Source organism: Cebus imitator, unplaced genomic scaffold, assembly GCF_001604975.1.
Source record: "Cebus imitator isolate Cc_AM_T3 unplaced genomic scaffold, Cebus_imitator-1.0 Scaffold62, whole genome shotgun sequence".
Classification (NCBI taxonomy): Eukaryota; Metazoa; Chordata; class Mammalia; order Primates; family Cebidae; genus Cebus; species Cebus imitator.
In genome coordinates, this window is record NW_016107377.1 from 3,288,680 (window position 1) to 3,303,761 (window position 15,082).

At 34.8% G+C, this 15,082-nt stretch overlaps 2 protein-coding genes across 4 annotated transcripts in view; one reads left to right on the forward strand and one right to left on the reverse strand.

The window, feature by feature from the left end:
• Positions 1–15,082, forward strand: part of ANKRD45 (ankyrin repeat domain 45) — a 64,167-nt gene that overhangs the window by 28,224 nt on the left and 20,861 nt on the right. For all 3 annotated transcript variants that reach the window (XM_017529973.2, XM_017529975.2, XM_037739078.1), the window contains one exon: positions 524–691. In XM_017529973.2, coding sequence (XP_017385462.1) covers positions 524–691 — 168 coding nt within the window. The remainder of the gene's footprint in view (positions 1–523; positions 692–15,082) is intronic.
• TEX50 (testis expressed 50) lies at positions 4,854–6,356 on the reverse strand. Its single transcript, XM_017529976.2, has 2 exons — positions 6,033–6,356; positions 4,854–5,066 (listed from the first exon to the last, which is right to left on the reverse strand). Exons 1-2 carry the CDS (start codon positions 6,354–6,356, stop codon positions 4,854–4,856), a joined length of 537 nt encoding a protein of 178 aa, XP_017385465.1.

A 15,082-nucleotide genomic window follows, 5' to 3' on the forward strand; every position in this document is an offset into this window, starting at 1 on the left:
AAAAAAAAAAAAAAAAAAAAAAGGAAAGAAAGAAAGAGAATAGATGGAAAGGAAAAGATTGATAATACAAGATTGGGTTCAGTGAAAATGACAATTGAAAAACATTTGATTATGTATATATATATATATATGTAAAATATCTATATATATGTAAAACATCTATCTATATATAGTTGTTTTGTTGTTTTTTTTGAGACAGAGTCTTGTTCTGTCACCCAGTGGAACAATGTTGACTCACTGCAGCCTCCACCTTCTGGGTTTAGCCTCCCGAGTAGCTGGGATTATAGGCGTACACCACCATGCCCGGCTATTTTTTGTATTTTTTAGTAGAGAGGGGGTTTTGTCATGTTGGCCAGGCTGGTCTTGAACTCCTGACCCCAGGGGATCCTCCCACCTTGACCTCCTGAAGTGCTGGGATTATAGGCATGAGCCACTACATCTGGCCATTAGGATCTTTCACTATGTAAATTAGCCTAAAACAATGTAATCTGTTTGATCTCACCATCTTCATTCCATTTGTTAGGGTACACACTCTTACACTGTGCTGCAGCCTGGGGTCGTTTGGAAACTTTGAAAGCACTAGTAGAACTGGATGTTGATATAGAAGCTTTGAACTTCCGGGAAGAAAGGGCTCGAGATGTTGCTGCTAAATATTCCCAGACTGAGTGTGTTGAATTCCTGGACTGGGCAGGTAAGGAAGCTCACAAGGGTTAGCAAACTGACTGATGTGATGAGTTTTTCTCCTATGAGTTATAGGCTATGTCACCTTTTTTCACAGTGTTTTATTTGTAGATACAACCATAGTCACAGTTGGCAATAATAAATGAAAATTTTCCCTTTTTCTTTATTTTGCTATTGGCCCTAAACATTGTATTTATTGGGAACTGTACATATTGGAAGCTTGTTGATTTACCAACTTCTGTCTCACCAATAATTTTCTCGCCAATAATTTCTATAAGAAATTTCTCACCAATAATTTTCTGTGAGAAAATAATTTCTATAAGAAGATTATTGAATGTTCAATATATATGTTCAAAGCCATTTTCTGAGAGACTCAGGCAAAGTGGATTGTTCCTTAAATGTTTAAAAAAATGGCATAATTTGAGTAATATATTTGATTTCTCAAATATAAAAAGGTTATAACAATAATTTTAGAAAGATTTATTTAGGATAAATTAATTTGTAGTGCTAATAGTCAGAATAATAGCTACCCTTAGGCATGGGGAAACTTCTGGGATGTAATGTTCTTTTTCTTAACCTGGTTGCTGGTACATGGGTATGTTTCTTTGAAAATTCATTAAGCTGTACACATAATTTTTGCACTTTTCTGTTTGTAAGTTATACTTCAATAAAAAGTTCAAAAAACAGTACTATTTTGACTTTTGCTAATATTTTACACATATACTTCCCACAGCCCTATAAAATATAGCTTAAAGAGATTTCAGGAAGATGTACTTTTGTACAAGCATTTATTGAATTCCCATTGTGAACATAGTATTGCTGTAGATACAATTGGTTGTTCCTGCCCTCTGGATACTTGGTTAGGTGGGAGATGATAAGTTATGGACACATTCAACAATTATATAAAAATATTGGAAAGACTGTGATTAAAGGTTAAAATTGGCAGAACAGGTATTCTGTGCTACAGGGTAGTGAAAGAATAGGAAGTCAGAGCATGTTGGGCTTGAGCTGGGCCTTGAAGAATGGATGGGATTTGAATATGCAATAGAAGGGGAAAGGGCATGAGCAAAATGTTAGAGCTGTGAGTGAAAGTGGTGTGCTGGAGGACAGTGACAAGATTGTCTTATTGAGCAAGTGATCATAGTTTCCACAGGTAGGCTATAACATAAGTAGAATAACAAAGGGGCTGAGTACATGTCCTCTTGAGATTGAGTTTAAATACTGGTGCCCCTACTTGAAATCTCTGTGACCTTGGTGCTTGAATTATGATAAGGTGCTTACATTCTCTATACCTCAGTTTCTTTCTCTGTAAAAGGGGCCAAAATATAATTCCTACTTTTTAGGGATTGCTGTGAAAAGTAAATGAGATGATATAAAGCAGTTAGCACAATACCTGGCATGTGGTCAGCACTTGAACAATGCTACTGCCTTTATTACATCTTACCCTTAAATGCCAGGCTAAGGTATTTTTATGTTATTCTGGGAGCCATGGAAAGTTTTTATGTACAAGAGGAGGAGGATGAAAGTGATCTTGAGGAAGATTCAGCTGGTAGTGGTTAGGTGCATGTTCATCAATAAAATGAGAAAGGGACTAGAAGAATTGATAGAAATGAGGAAATTAAAGGAAGGAAACACATTTGGGAAGAAAGAGATGGGTTGTGCTTTGTAGTTTATTTTTATACTGTCCACTTGAACTAAATGTTTTCTATGAGCAATCATATGTCAAATCTTCTGTTTTTATGATTAGATCTGTAAGTAAAGGAAAACACAAATAGCAAACAATTCAATTGACTCCTCCCATGATTAGTAATTTTAGATGAAATTCACATTCCATATATATGTATATGTACACACACACACACACACACACACACATATATATATATATATTTTTTTTTTGAGACAGAGTTTTGTTCTTGTTGCCCAGGCTGGAGTGCAATGGCGTGATCTTGACTCACTGCAACCTGCGTCTCCCAGTCTCAAGCGATTCTCTTGCCTCAGCCTCCCAAGTAGCTGGGGTGACAGGCATATGCCTGGCTACTTTTGTATTTTTAGTAGGGATAGGGCTTCACCATATTGGTCAGGCTGGTCTCGAACTCCTGACCTCATGATCTGCCCTTCTCGGTCTCCCAAAGTGCTGGGATTACAGTCGTGAGCCACCATGCCCAGCCCACATTCCATAATTTAAAATCCATTTTTGAAAAATGGCCCATAGTATTAAAAAAATTTTTTTTTATTATACTTTAAGTTCTGGGGTATATGTGCAGAATGTGCAGTTTGTTACATAGATATACACTTGCCATGGTGGTTTGCTGCATCCATCCCCCCGTCATCTACATTAGGCATGTCTCCTAATGTTATCCTTCCCCAATCCCCCCACCCCTAGTCTCCCCACCCCTCCCCCAACAGGCCCCATTGTGTGATGTTCCCCTCCCTGTGTCTATGTGTTCTCATTGTTCAACACCCACTTATGAGTGAGGACATGTGGTGTTTGATTTTCTGTTCTTGTGTCAGTTTGCTGAGAATGATGGTTTCCAGCTTCATCCATGTCTCTGCAAAGGACATGAACTCATCCTTTTTATGGCTGCATAGTATTCCATGGTGTATATGTGCCACATAGTATTTAAAAATCACAATTCAAGGACAAATTTTGCAATAACTTTTCTGAAAAAATTTTTGGGGCTTATGGGTGTGAGGTATTATTGGTTTCCTTTCCTGTAATATCCATCTGTTTAATTTGGGTCCTTAGGTTCTTGGAGAAATTATACCTTATATGTCTTATTGGTGAAAAGATATGAAAACTATAAAAAGCAAACTAGTATTATGTTTCCAGATCAATGATGAAATTAATACTGGAGTTACATAGTAATACAGCTGTTTAATGTCAGAAACATAAATAACTTGACATAAAATTTAACATTTATTTAATTCAGCCTTACTATTTGTTTAATTCAGTCATATTCAGAATGCGGTTTCATAGTAATGTAGCTGTGGAATGTCAGAAACATAAATAACTCAACATAAAATTTAACATTTATTTAATTCCATCTTATCAAGAGTGTACATCACGTCTATTTCTTCTAGCAATTAGAGTAGGAGTTACCTGGGGAGACTTAAAGGATTGAGAAACCCCTACCCCAAAGAGTCATCTCCATTCTACTGAAAATTCCATTATTAGAGATAAATTTCTTTGGGTTTTAGAGGTTTGGGGATTTTTAAAGTCTTCAATAGTTCACCATTAAAATAAATATATATTAATGTTCTCTCAGAGGGAATTATCTAACTTTTCAGAACTCTGAAGGTATGAAACAAGCATAGAAATGTGAGGGTGGGTTGTGCTAAGGAGGAATGGAGGTTAAGAGAGTCTGGAAAGTGGAACAAAATAAACCTTTATAATCCATCATAGCCCAAGGCAAGTACTATTCTTTTCCACTGCTTATAAAACTGTACGGTTTATTACTGTTTCAAGGATTATTTTTGAAAAGTTTTTTTCCTCTCTTATAATGATGGCAGATATGTTATAGATATATTTTTCTGGGATTTTTCCAAGATATTTTAAGTGAAATCTTCTGTCCCAGTCTCAGGCCTATCTCCTAGTTGTTCTTTGAAAAATATGGTAACCACAGTTTAAAAAATTGAATTGTCTTATCAACAAAAGTCTGAAATTTAAAAAATGCTAATCTATAATTCATTTATTATACCGAAAATGAAAACATTTATCCTTAAAAATATTAATCTATTCTTTAATATTTCCATGCTATTTTAGCAATCTGAAGTAGGAAATTAGAAGTCTTCCTGTGGTTATGAAATTTTCTCAGGAAAATAAGACATATCACAGATATTATTTATTAGAGATTTATTGAAACACTAAATTAAGCTACTATTACATATATTGCTTAATGATTAGTAACCTAATACATTAAAAAGAACAAAATGCTTAAACATGTAGCAGTGATAGTATGTAACTTCTTCTCTAGTATAAGCCTGGGTTCTTTTTTAATTGAATGGAAATAGCATTTAAACCCAGACTTCTTTGGAAAATGTCAATAAGGATTGTGGCAAAAAATTTATGAAGGTTTCCAAAGAACCATTTTTGTCCTTAGATGATCCTCTCAATAGATTTCTTTTGTAGTCTCTATATTTGACTAAGCTGCATTTGCATATGCATATATTTAGTATCTTTTGGCTCCTTCTTTAGTCTTCTTCTTTTTCTTTAATTTGCAGTGCTTAATTTTATTAGAGGAAGGATGGTAAGACTTGTGCTCCAAGATCTTCGATATCATTGACGTTGCGGTCGCCAGTCTGTAGAGTATTTGGTCAATGTCTTGGATGGATGGGCTTTCTAGATCATTACCAGATTTTTCTGAGGATGATTGGTTTTTCAGCTAAAAGGAGAAAAACAATATAGATTTTGTCTACATAAAATAGTATAGTTCAATACTATAGTATAGTTAATAATATGGTTCAAATTAAATTTGTGTTCTAAATGTATAAACTTAAACTTTATGAAAACAGCACACATCAATTGTTTATGCAAAAGGATGGTCACTATAGAAGAAAGGTGTAAGTGCAGAAGAAATGTTATCTATATGCCACATATATGATCATTATCACCATCAGCAAACAGTGTGTTCCATGGTTAGGGTACTTTGCTGGGAGAAATTATTTGATTAGCAAAATATATTCCTTTACTAAAGAACCTGAAGGTATAATACCATAAAGTCACAGTCATTTTAAAAATAAGAAAACATTTATAAATATCTAATTGTTCTGAAGGTCAGTGAGGTTTTGTTTGTTTGTTTGATCAATGAGCTTTTAAGATTGTCTCTCAAACTATGGTGTCATCAATTGGTGAAGTGGGAAATTATATAATAGTTTAAAAGCTCTATTTCCCAGAAAATTGTTCTAATATTAGAAATTAGGTTATAACCCATATAAAAACTACATGTCAAACCTTTGTACTTAGATTTCTTAGATACACCTGGAAGGGTTCTAAGAGATCTCTTGTTCCAGATCCTTTTATGGATGAGGCAACTGAGAAAGAGCAAATGACGTACCTCAGGACCCAGACAGATAACTTGATTTCCCATACATTCTCCTCCTGGTAGTACATTACTTTTTTTCGTGTGTTTTGTAACTTTAAGTAGAGGAGACTAGATGATTTTAAGAACCTTCTAATTCAATACACATTTGTTGAACACCTAGTATGAGCAAGACATTGTGCTAGATGCTGGGGATGAATGGGAAGTTAGGGGAAGGTTATAATGAGGAATAAAACACAGTAACTAATTATCTTATGTTCTAAACCCTTAGAGATTTTGAAACTATTACTACTTATATCATTAATTCACCTTTATTCGGTGCTTCTTCCATTTCATCCACAGGTAATGCACAGACAAAACAGATAAGATGAAAAAGAGAGCTTGTAATGAAATATAAATGAAATATAAACAACTCTGAAATATATCCATGTTAGCCAAGTTGCAGCATAGATTATTCAGAGGATATGGCAGACAGTAAGATGGAGGACGCTTAACTTTCCAGTAGTGTACTTCTTCTGGAAGAATCTCCCATCCAACCTTTGCCCAGATAGTTCCATCACAAATGCTGAAAGTCTCCCTGATGAAGCAGATAAACAACAGAGAAAAAATCAGCGATAGTCCTTGATTAGACATCTTTCTTTCTCAATGAGAAAAAAAAACTATCTAAAATTTAGCTATTTAAAAATAGCTAAAACAGAGACAGCAGAAAATGCCAGGAGTTATTGGTTAATATGGTGCTTCAATAGAAAGCACTTCATATAACCTTGCCAGCAAAATATGCCCAGCAAAATATATACTGATGATCATTGTGACATCATCAGTCATAGTGACTCAGGAGTAAGTTCAGTGACATCATAAAGAAACACATTGGACCTAAAAGGTATTACCTGACCAATCACATTGAGTTTCTTAAAGATACTTTTTTATTGTTGTTGTTTTGCCAGAATGGTTTGAGCCTCTTCAATTTTCCTAAAAATGAAGACTTTACTAATATTTTGCTAGCTAATTAGTTCAACTATAGTCACATTAATAGAATCTCATGGAAACAACTTACTTATATCACCTCTAACCCTTCCTCTGAGGGACTTCAGTTTTACATTTACTTAAAATACAGTATACCACTTCACATAACCTAGCATCTGCTTCTATTTTTTGTTTGGGAATGTCCTTCCCTTCAAATAGTTCAACAAATATTGAGTACCTGTCTCTTATAATATATTCCTGTGGTGGTGATGTGCTATCAGGTAAGGGGTGAGGAAGGTGCTGTGATATATGATAAAAAGATGGGACATAGACCTTGCCTTTAAAGAGTGTACAATCTAGAAATAAAAGCAAAAACCAAGATAATAATTAAAATAATTCTTATTTTATTATAAAAAATAAATAGTTCTCATTCAGCAAAATGAGAACTAAATAAAATTATAAACAGTTAACTGTTGAGAGGGCAATGAGTTCCACTTGGGAGAATTAGGAAATTTCACAGAAAAAGATATATGTGAGGGGGCTTTGAAGAATGAGTACAGTTTTGGTAGGTGTCAGTGTAGAGAGGGCATCTAAGATTGGGGAAACATAATAAGCAAAGGCATTTTGTGTAAGCATTCATATAACAACTATTTGTTGAGTGCTGGCTGTTCTAAACACTGTTCTAGGAGCTGAGAATACACAACGTAGCCCCAAACAGGATCATTACCTTCATGGAGCTTACTTTCTAGTAGGGGGATATAGAAAATAATTTTATCTATCTAAATCTGTATGTCTATATCTGTGGAGTGCTATGGAGAAAAATAGAGTGGGAAGGTGTTTAGGAAGTTGCTAGCAAGTAAGTGAGTGTGTGTGTTATTTTGTAGAGGGAAATTAGGAGAGGGCTTTTTGATAACGTGATGCTTGAGCAGAGACCAGAAGGGGCTGGCAGAGGGAGGGAACCATGTTGATATCTGGGGGCAGAAGGAACGGGAACTAAATAGTGGATAGGATCACTGAATGAATGTTGAAGGGATGAAGCTGAAAAGCTAGTTTGTGGCTAGAGAGATTTTGGAGGGTCCTGTATTTTATTCAGCAGGCAATAGGAAGTCAGTTATGGAGTTTTGAGAAGAGGAATGACATAATAAGAAATTTATGGAATGCTGTACTATGTTCCAGGCACTGTGCCAAGACATTTGTATGCATTATACAATATTTTGCAATATACTCCATATACTATATGCTATATTATATTACATTATGCATTATACTATGTACTGTAGTATGTGGTGTATACCATATACTTTAATCCTCAACTATGAGGATTGTACTAAAATACTTTAGTTGTATAGATGAGGAAACTAAGGTTAGTGTGGTTAAGGTATGGTGGCATTAAGGGAGTGCTTGTGATAAGCTTCTTGCTCTGCTAAGTTGCCCAAAATAAATGTGTGCTCTCAGTAAAAACAGTGTGCTTATTATGTAAATGCAGTTCATGAGAAGTTTCTTAGTCCCATTTTCCAACTAATTTCTCTCCTAAACTCCATCTTTTATTGAAATTCTGGAACCACCACTGACTCTAGTCTACCCAACTAGTGGAGCCAAAACCTAAACCGTGGATTCAAGCTTAGGGAATTATTTCTGCTTGCAAGTTGAATGATATATTTAAAGCTGTGAGGAGTAAGAAGCAAGATGACCAGTTATCTTGTTCATAATTTTTAATACTATTCCAGATATGGGTCTGAATTCAACTGTGGAAGATATTTTTAAGTCCACTTTGTGGATAGCAAATGAGGCTTAAAGAGATTGTTAGGTGTTAGAGATAACACAATTGAACTTTAGAGTGATTTCATCAAGTCTCTCAAATATTATTGTTTGGAATTGTATGAGATAGTATGTACCAACTGTGATAGGCTGGATAATAACCCTAAAGATATTCAGGTCAGAATCCATAGAACCTTTGAATATTATATCTCAAAAAAGGACTTACAGATATGATTAAGGTAAGGATCTTGAGATGGAGAGATTATTCAGGGCTAGATAATCATAGGCCCTAAATGTAATCATAACTGCCCTTTCTAAAAGGGAAATAGAGGGATGTTTGATAGAGAGGAGAAGAAAGTGATATAATGATGGAAGCAGAGATTGGGATGATGTGCTTTGAAGATAGAAGGAGGGGGCCATAAGCCAAGGAATATAGATAGTGGCCAGAAGCTGAAAAGGCAAGGAACAGATCTCAGAACCTCCAGAAGGAATCAGCCTTGGCAACACCTTGACTTTAGTTTAGTGAAACCGACTTAGGACTTCTGGCCTCCAGAACTGTAAAAGAATAAATTGTTGTTTTAACCCACTAAGGTTGTGGTATTTTTTATTTTTTATTTTACAACAGATATAGGAAACTAGTACAGATTTTGGTACCTGGAAATGGGTTGCTGCTATAACAAATACCTAAAAACGTAGAAGTGGCTTTGGAATTTGATAACGGATAAATGGCTGGAAGAATTTTGAGCAGCATGATAGAAAAAAGTTTAGATTGCCTTGAATAGTCTGTTGGCAGAAATGTGGACATTAAAGCTGCCTCTGTTGAGGGCTCAGAAGGAAATGAAGAGCACAGTTGAGAACACCTTTATTGTGTTAAAGAATATGTAAATTATCATTAACAGAATAGTGGTGGAAATATAAGTGATAAAGGTGTTGCTGGTGAAGATGCAGAAGGAAAGGAGGAACATGTTATTAGAAACTGAAGGTAAGGCAGTCTTGCTACATAGTGACAGAAACTTAGCTGAATTGTGTCCTGTCATTATGTGGAAAGCAGAACTTTCAAGGATGAACTTGAATATTTAGCTGAAGAGATTTCCAAGCAATGTTGAAGGTATGACCCAGTTTCTTCTTACTGATTATAGTAGACTGTGAGAGGAGAGAGATAAGTTCAGGGAAGAATTTTTTAAGCAAAAGGGGAACAGGTTCTGATGACTTGGGAAATTGTCAGACTATCCAGATTATAAAAGGGGCTAAAATGAAGAGACTGACTTCCAAGAAAGTATGCTCTGGAGAGAAAGCCAAGAAGGTGGCTGAAGAGGTTAGGTATGTGATAAATGGATCCCCTTAACCATCTCAGCAGAAGTCAGTAGGAGAAATAAGATTATTCCCAAAATATCTGTGAAGTAGCCCCTTGTCTAATGGAATGAATCTCTGTGGCATGCAGGGAGACTCAGAAGGTGTTTGAGAATGGTATATCAGCAGAAACTCCAGCTTGGATAAAGAGGCAGACAGAGGACAAAATGAAAAAGAGGACACTGGACTCCCAAAATTCTACAGGCAGGAAATAGACTGATAAAACTATTCAGCTGCAAACACATGATATCTTTCATGAACAAGGAAGGATGACTCAGGAAGAACCTCAGGCCCAGAGGTAAAGCCTCAGGACCGGAGGGCAGAGTCTTGAGTCACAGAGTATTATTCCCAGGCCTTGAAATCTAATAGAATTTGCCCTGCTGGATATCACAATTCCTTGGGAGCAGTGATTCTTGTCTTCTTCTTCTTGTCTCCCTTTTTGAATGACAATGTCTATAACGGTTATTCTGTGCCTGTACCACCGTTGTATTTCAGAAGATAACTTGTTTTCTAGTTGCACAGATCCATAAACGGAGTGAATTTTGCCTCAGGAGGGGTCATACCCAGAGTCTCACTCATCCCTTGTTTAGATGATTTAGATTATAAGATTTGAGACTTCTGAAATGATGACATTTGATGAGAATTTAGACATGAGTTGATATTGTAACAGGTCTGGAATTTGGGGGATTTGAAGATGGGTGAATATATTTTCCACGTGGGATAGATGTGAATTTTAGGAAGTAGGGCAGAGGGCAGATTGTGGTTAGCTGAATAATGGCTATCAAAGGTATTCAGGTCCTAATCCCTGGAAGCTGTGAATGTTACCTCATGACAGAAGGGACTTTGCAGATCCTTAAGGATCTTGAGATGGGGAGATTATCCTGGATTATCCTGGTGGGACCTAAATGTAATGACAGTCTCCTGATAAGTGGGAAGCAAGGGAAATTTGATACAGAAGAGAAGATGATTTGGTGATGGAGGCAGAGATTGGAGTGACGTATTTGAAGATGGAGGAAGGGACTATAGCCAAGGAATACTAGAAATTGAAGCCATTAGAAAAAGGCAAAGAACAGATTCTTCCCTGAGAGCCTCCAAAAGGAATCAGCCCTACCAACACCTTGACTTTAGCTCAGTGAAACCAGTTTCAGACTTCTGGCCTCTAGAACTGTCAGAGGATAAATGTGTGTTGTTTTAAGCTACCAAATTTGTGGTAATGTGATATAGCAGCTACAGGAAACCAGTACATCAACCTTTAACTTAATTTGGGACTAATGTACAATTTATACAATGTTCAGTTGTCCCATCTAGGAATACAGTAAGCTGTTGAATTTATTTGAGTTTTATTTCTCTCAGCAAAATGTTATAAGTTTTAGTTCCCACCAACAAGTAAGAACATGCAAGGTTTGTCTTTCTGTGCCTGGCTTAAATTAAATTTCACTTAATTTAGTGATCTCTAGTTCCATCCATTTTGTTGCCAATGACTGGCTTTTATTCTTTTTTATGGCTTAATGGTACCTCATTGTGTATATGTACCATGTTTTCTTTACAATTCATCTGTTGATGGACCCTTAGATTGCTTACAAATCTTGGCTATTGTGAATAGTGTTGTAAAAAAAAAATGCCAGTTCAGACATCTCTTCGATATACTAATTTCCTTTCTTTGGAGTATATGTTAATACCTAGCAGTAAGGTTGATGGATTGTATGGTAGTTATAGTTTTAGTTTTTCTGAGGAACTTCCAAACTGTTTTTCACAGTGGTTGTGCTAATTTACATTCTCACCAACAATGTAGAAAGGTTCCCTTTTCTCTGCATCCTTGCCAGCAATTGTTATTGCCTGTCTTTTGGATAAAAGCCATTTTAATTGCAGTGATATGAGATATTGCAGTTTTGATTTGCATTCTCTGGATGATCAATGATGTTGAGCACCTTTTCATATACTGGTTTGCCATTTTGTATGTCTTTTGAGAAATGTCTATTCACATCTTTTGCCTATTACAAAAATAGGATTATTAGATTTTTTCCTGAGTTGTTAGAACTCCTTATATATTCTGGTTATTAATCTCTTGTCAGATGGGTAGTTTTCTCCCATTCTATGGGTTGTCTCTTCACTTTGTTGATTGTTTTCTTTGTGTGCAGAAGCTTTTTAACATGATAATTTCATTTGTCCATTTTTTCTTTGGTTGCCTGTGCTTATTGAGTATTACAGAAAAAAAAATCTTTGCCCAGACCAATATCCTGGAGAGTTTCCCAAATGTTTTCTTACAGTAGTTTCATAGTTTGAGGTCTTATATTTAAGTCTTTAATTCAGTTTGATTTAATTTTTGTATATAGTGAGAGATGGGGTCTAGTTTCATTCTTCTGCATATGGATTTCCAGTTTTCCCAGCACCATTTATTGAAGGGACTATCCTTTCTCCAATGTATTCTTGGCACCTTTATCAAAAGTGAGTTCAATGTAGATGTATGGATTTATTTCTGGGTTCTCCATTCTGTTCCATTGGTCTTTGTTTCTGTTTTTAGACCAGTCCTATGCTGTTTTGGTTACTATAGCTCGTAGTATAAATTGAAGTCAAGTAATGTGATGCCTTCAGTTTTTATGTTTTTGTTTTGCTCAGGATGTCTTTGGCTATTCTGGGTCTTTTCTGGTTCCATATAAATTTTAGGATTGTTTATTCTATTTCTGTGAAGCATGTCATTGGTATTTTGATGGGGGTTGCATTGAATCTGTACATTGCTTTGGGTAGTATGAACATTTTAACAATATTGATTCTTTCCATCTATGAACATGGAATGTCTTTCCATTTTTTGTGTCCTCTTCAGTTTCTTGCATCAGTCTTTTATAGTTTTTGTTATGGATATGTTTCACTTTTTGGGTGACGTTTATCCCTAAGTATTTTATTTTCTTTGTATGTATTGTAAATTTGATGACTTTCTTGATTTCTTTTTCAGATTGTTCACTGTTGGCCTATAGAAATATTCCTGATTTTTGCATGTTGATTTTATATCCTGCAATTTTACTGAATTTCTTTATCAGTTTTAATTGTTTTTTGGTGAATTCTTTACATTTTCCCAAATATAAAATTATATCAGCTGGCATCAAGGATAATTTTACTTCTTCTTTTCCAATTTGGGTGCTCTTCATTTTATTTTATTTTTCTTATCTGATTACTCTAGGTAAGACTTCCAACACTATGTTGAATAAGGTGGTGAAAGTGGGCATTCTCATCTTATTCCAGATCTTAGAGGAAAGGCTTTTAGTTTTGGCTACATGACACCAGCTATGGGTCTGTCATGTATGGCTTTTGTTGTGTTGATGTATGTTCCTACTATACCCAGTTTTTGAAGGTTTTTTCATCAAGGGATATTAAATTTTAGCCTCAATTAAAATGATCCTATGGTTTGTGTCCTTCATTCTGTTGATATGATGTATCACATTAATTGATTTGCATTTGTTGAAACATCATTGCATCCTTGGGATAAATCTCACTTGGTCATCGTGATGATAGTCATGATGAATGATCTTTTAAATTTGTTGTTGAATTCAGTGTGATAGCATTTTATTGAGGATTTTTGCATCAATGTTCATCAGGGAGATTGGCTTGTAGTTTTTTTTTTTTTTTTTTGATGTGTCTTTATCTGGTTTTGATATCAGGGTAATAATGGCTCTGTAAAATGTATTTGGAAGTATTTGTTCTTCCTCTATTTTTCAGAATAGTTTGAGTAGGAATGGTATTAGTTCTTCTTTAAGTATTTGGTAAAATTTGGCATGAAGCTATTAGGTCTTGGGCTTTTCTTTGCTTGGAGGCTTTTTATTACAGCTTTGATCTCATTATTTGTTTATTCTTGGTTTATACTTGGTTTATTCAGGTTTTGAATTTCTTTGTGGTTTAATCTTGTAGGTTGTATGTGTCTAGAACTTTATCCATTTAAGTTTTCCAATTTATTGGCATATATTTACTTATAGCCTCTAATGATCTTTTGAATTTCTGTGGAATTGGTTGTAATGCCTTCTTTTTCATTTCTGATTTTTAAAATTTGGGGCTTTCTTTTTCTCTTAGTCTGGCTAATGATTTGCCAATTTTGTTTATCTTTTCCAAAAAACCAACTTTTCATTTCAATGATCTTTTGAATTATTTTTTTATTTCAGTTTCATTAATTTTTGCTCTGATCTTTTTTATTTCTTTTTTTCTACTAATTTTGGGTTTGCTTTGCTCTTACTTTTCTAATTCTTTAAGTTGTATTGTTAAGGTGTTTATTTGAAGTTTTTGTATTTTTTTTTTAATATAGGCACTTACTGCTATAAACTTTCCTCTTAGTACTGCTTTCACTGTACCCATAGTTTTGGTATACTGTGTTTTTATTTTCATTTGTTTCAAGAATTTAAAAAATTTCCTCCTTATGAGTAATTTCTTCATTGACATACTGTTCATTCAGAAGCATATTGTTTAATTTCTATGTGCTGTATAGTTTCTAAAATTCCTCTCGTTATTGATTTCTAGCTTTAGTCCATTGTGGTCAGAGAAAGTACTTCACATAATTTTAATTTTAATTAAATAAATTAATTTATTAATTGATATAATTATAATTATAATTTTTTTGAAACTTGTTTTGTGGCCTAACATACGGTCTGTCTTTGAGAATTATCCATGTGCTGAGGAGAAAAAAATGTGCATTGTGCAGTCATTGAATGAAATGCTCTGTAAATATCTAGTAGATCCATTTGGTCTATAGTGCAGATTAAGTCCAATGTTTCTTTTTTGATGTTCTGTCTGGATGATCTATCCAATGCTGAAAGGGGTCTTGAAGTCTCCACCTATTATTGTATTGGAGTCTATCTCTTTAGCTCTAATAATACTTACTTTAAATATCTCAGTGCTTCAGTGTTGGGTGCATGTATATTCCCAGCTGTTATATCCTCTTTCTGAAGTGACCCCTCTGTTGTTATATATGACCTTCTTTGTCTCTTTCGTGGTTTTCTTCTTGAAATCAATTTTGTCTGATGTAAGTGTACTACTCCTGTTCTTTTTAGGTTTCTGTTGGCATGGACTATCTTTTGTTATCCTTTTATTTTCCATCTATGCGTGTCTTTATAGGTGAAGTGTGTTTCTTATACGTAACAAATAATTGGATTTTTGACTTTTATCTCTTCAACCACTCTATGTCTTTTGGTTGGAGAATTTAGTCCATTTACATTCAGTGTTATTATTGACAAATAAGGACTTACTCCTGCCATTTTGTTATTTGTTTTCTGGTTGTTTTGTGGTCTTCTCTTTCTTCTTTCCTTCCT

What these genes read in the sequence shown, in the direction of transcription:
- TEX50 (XM_017529976.2), bottom strand. Translation starts at nt 6,356, where the DNA reads ATGTCTAATCAAGGACTATCGCTGATTTTTTCTCTGTTGTTTATCTGC. An exon ending in GGAAGAAGCACCGAATAAAG is followed by an intron (nt 5,067 to 6,032) that starts GTGAATTAATGA and finishes TTCTCCTTTTAG; the next exon opens with CTGAAAAACCAATCATCCTC.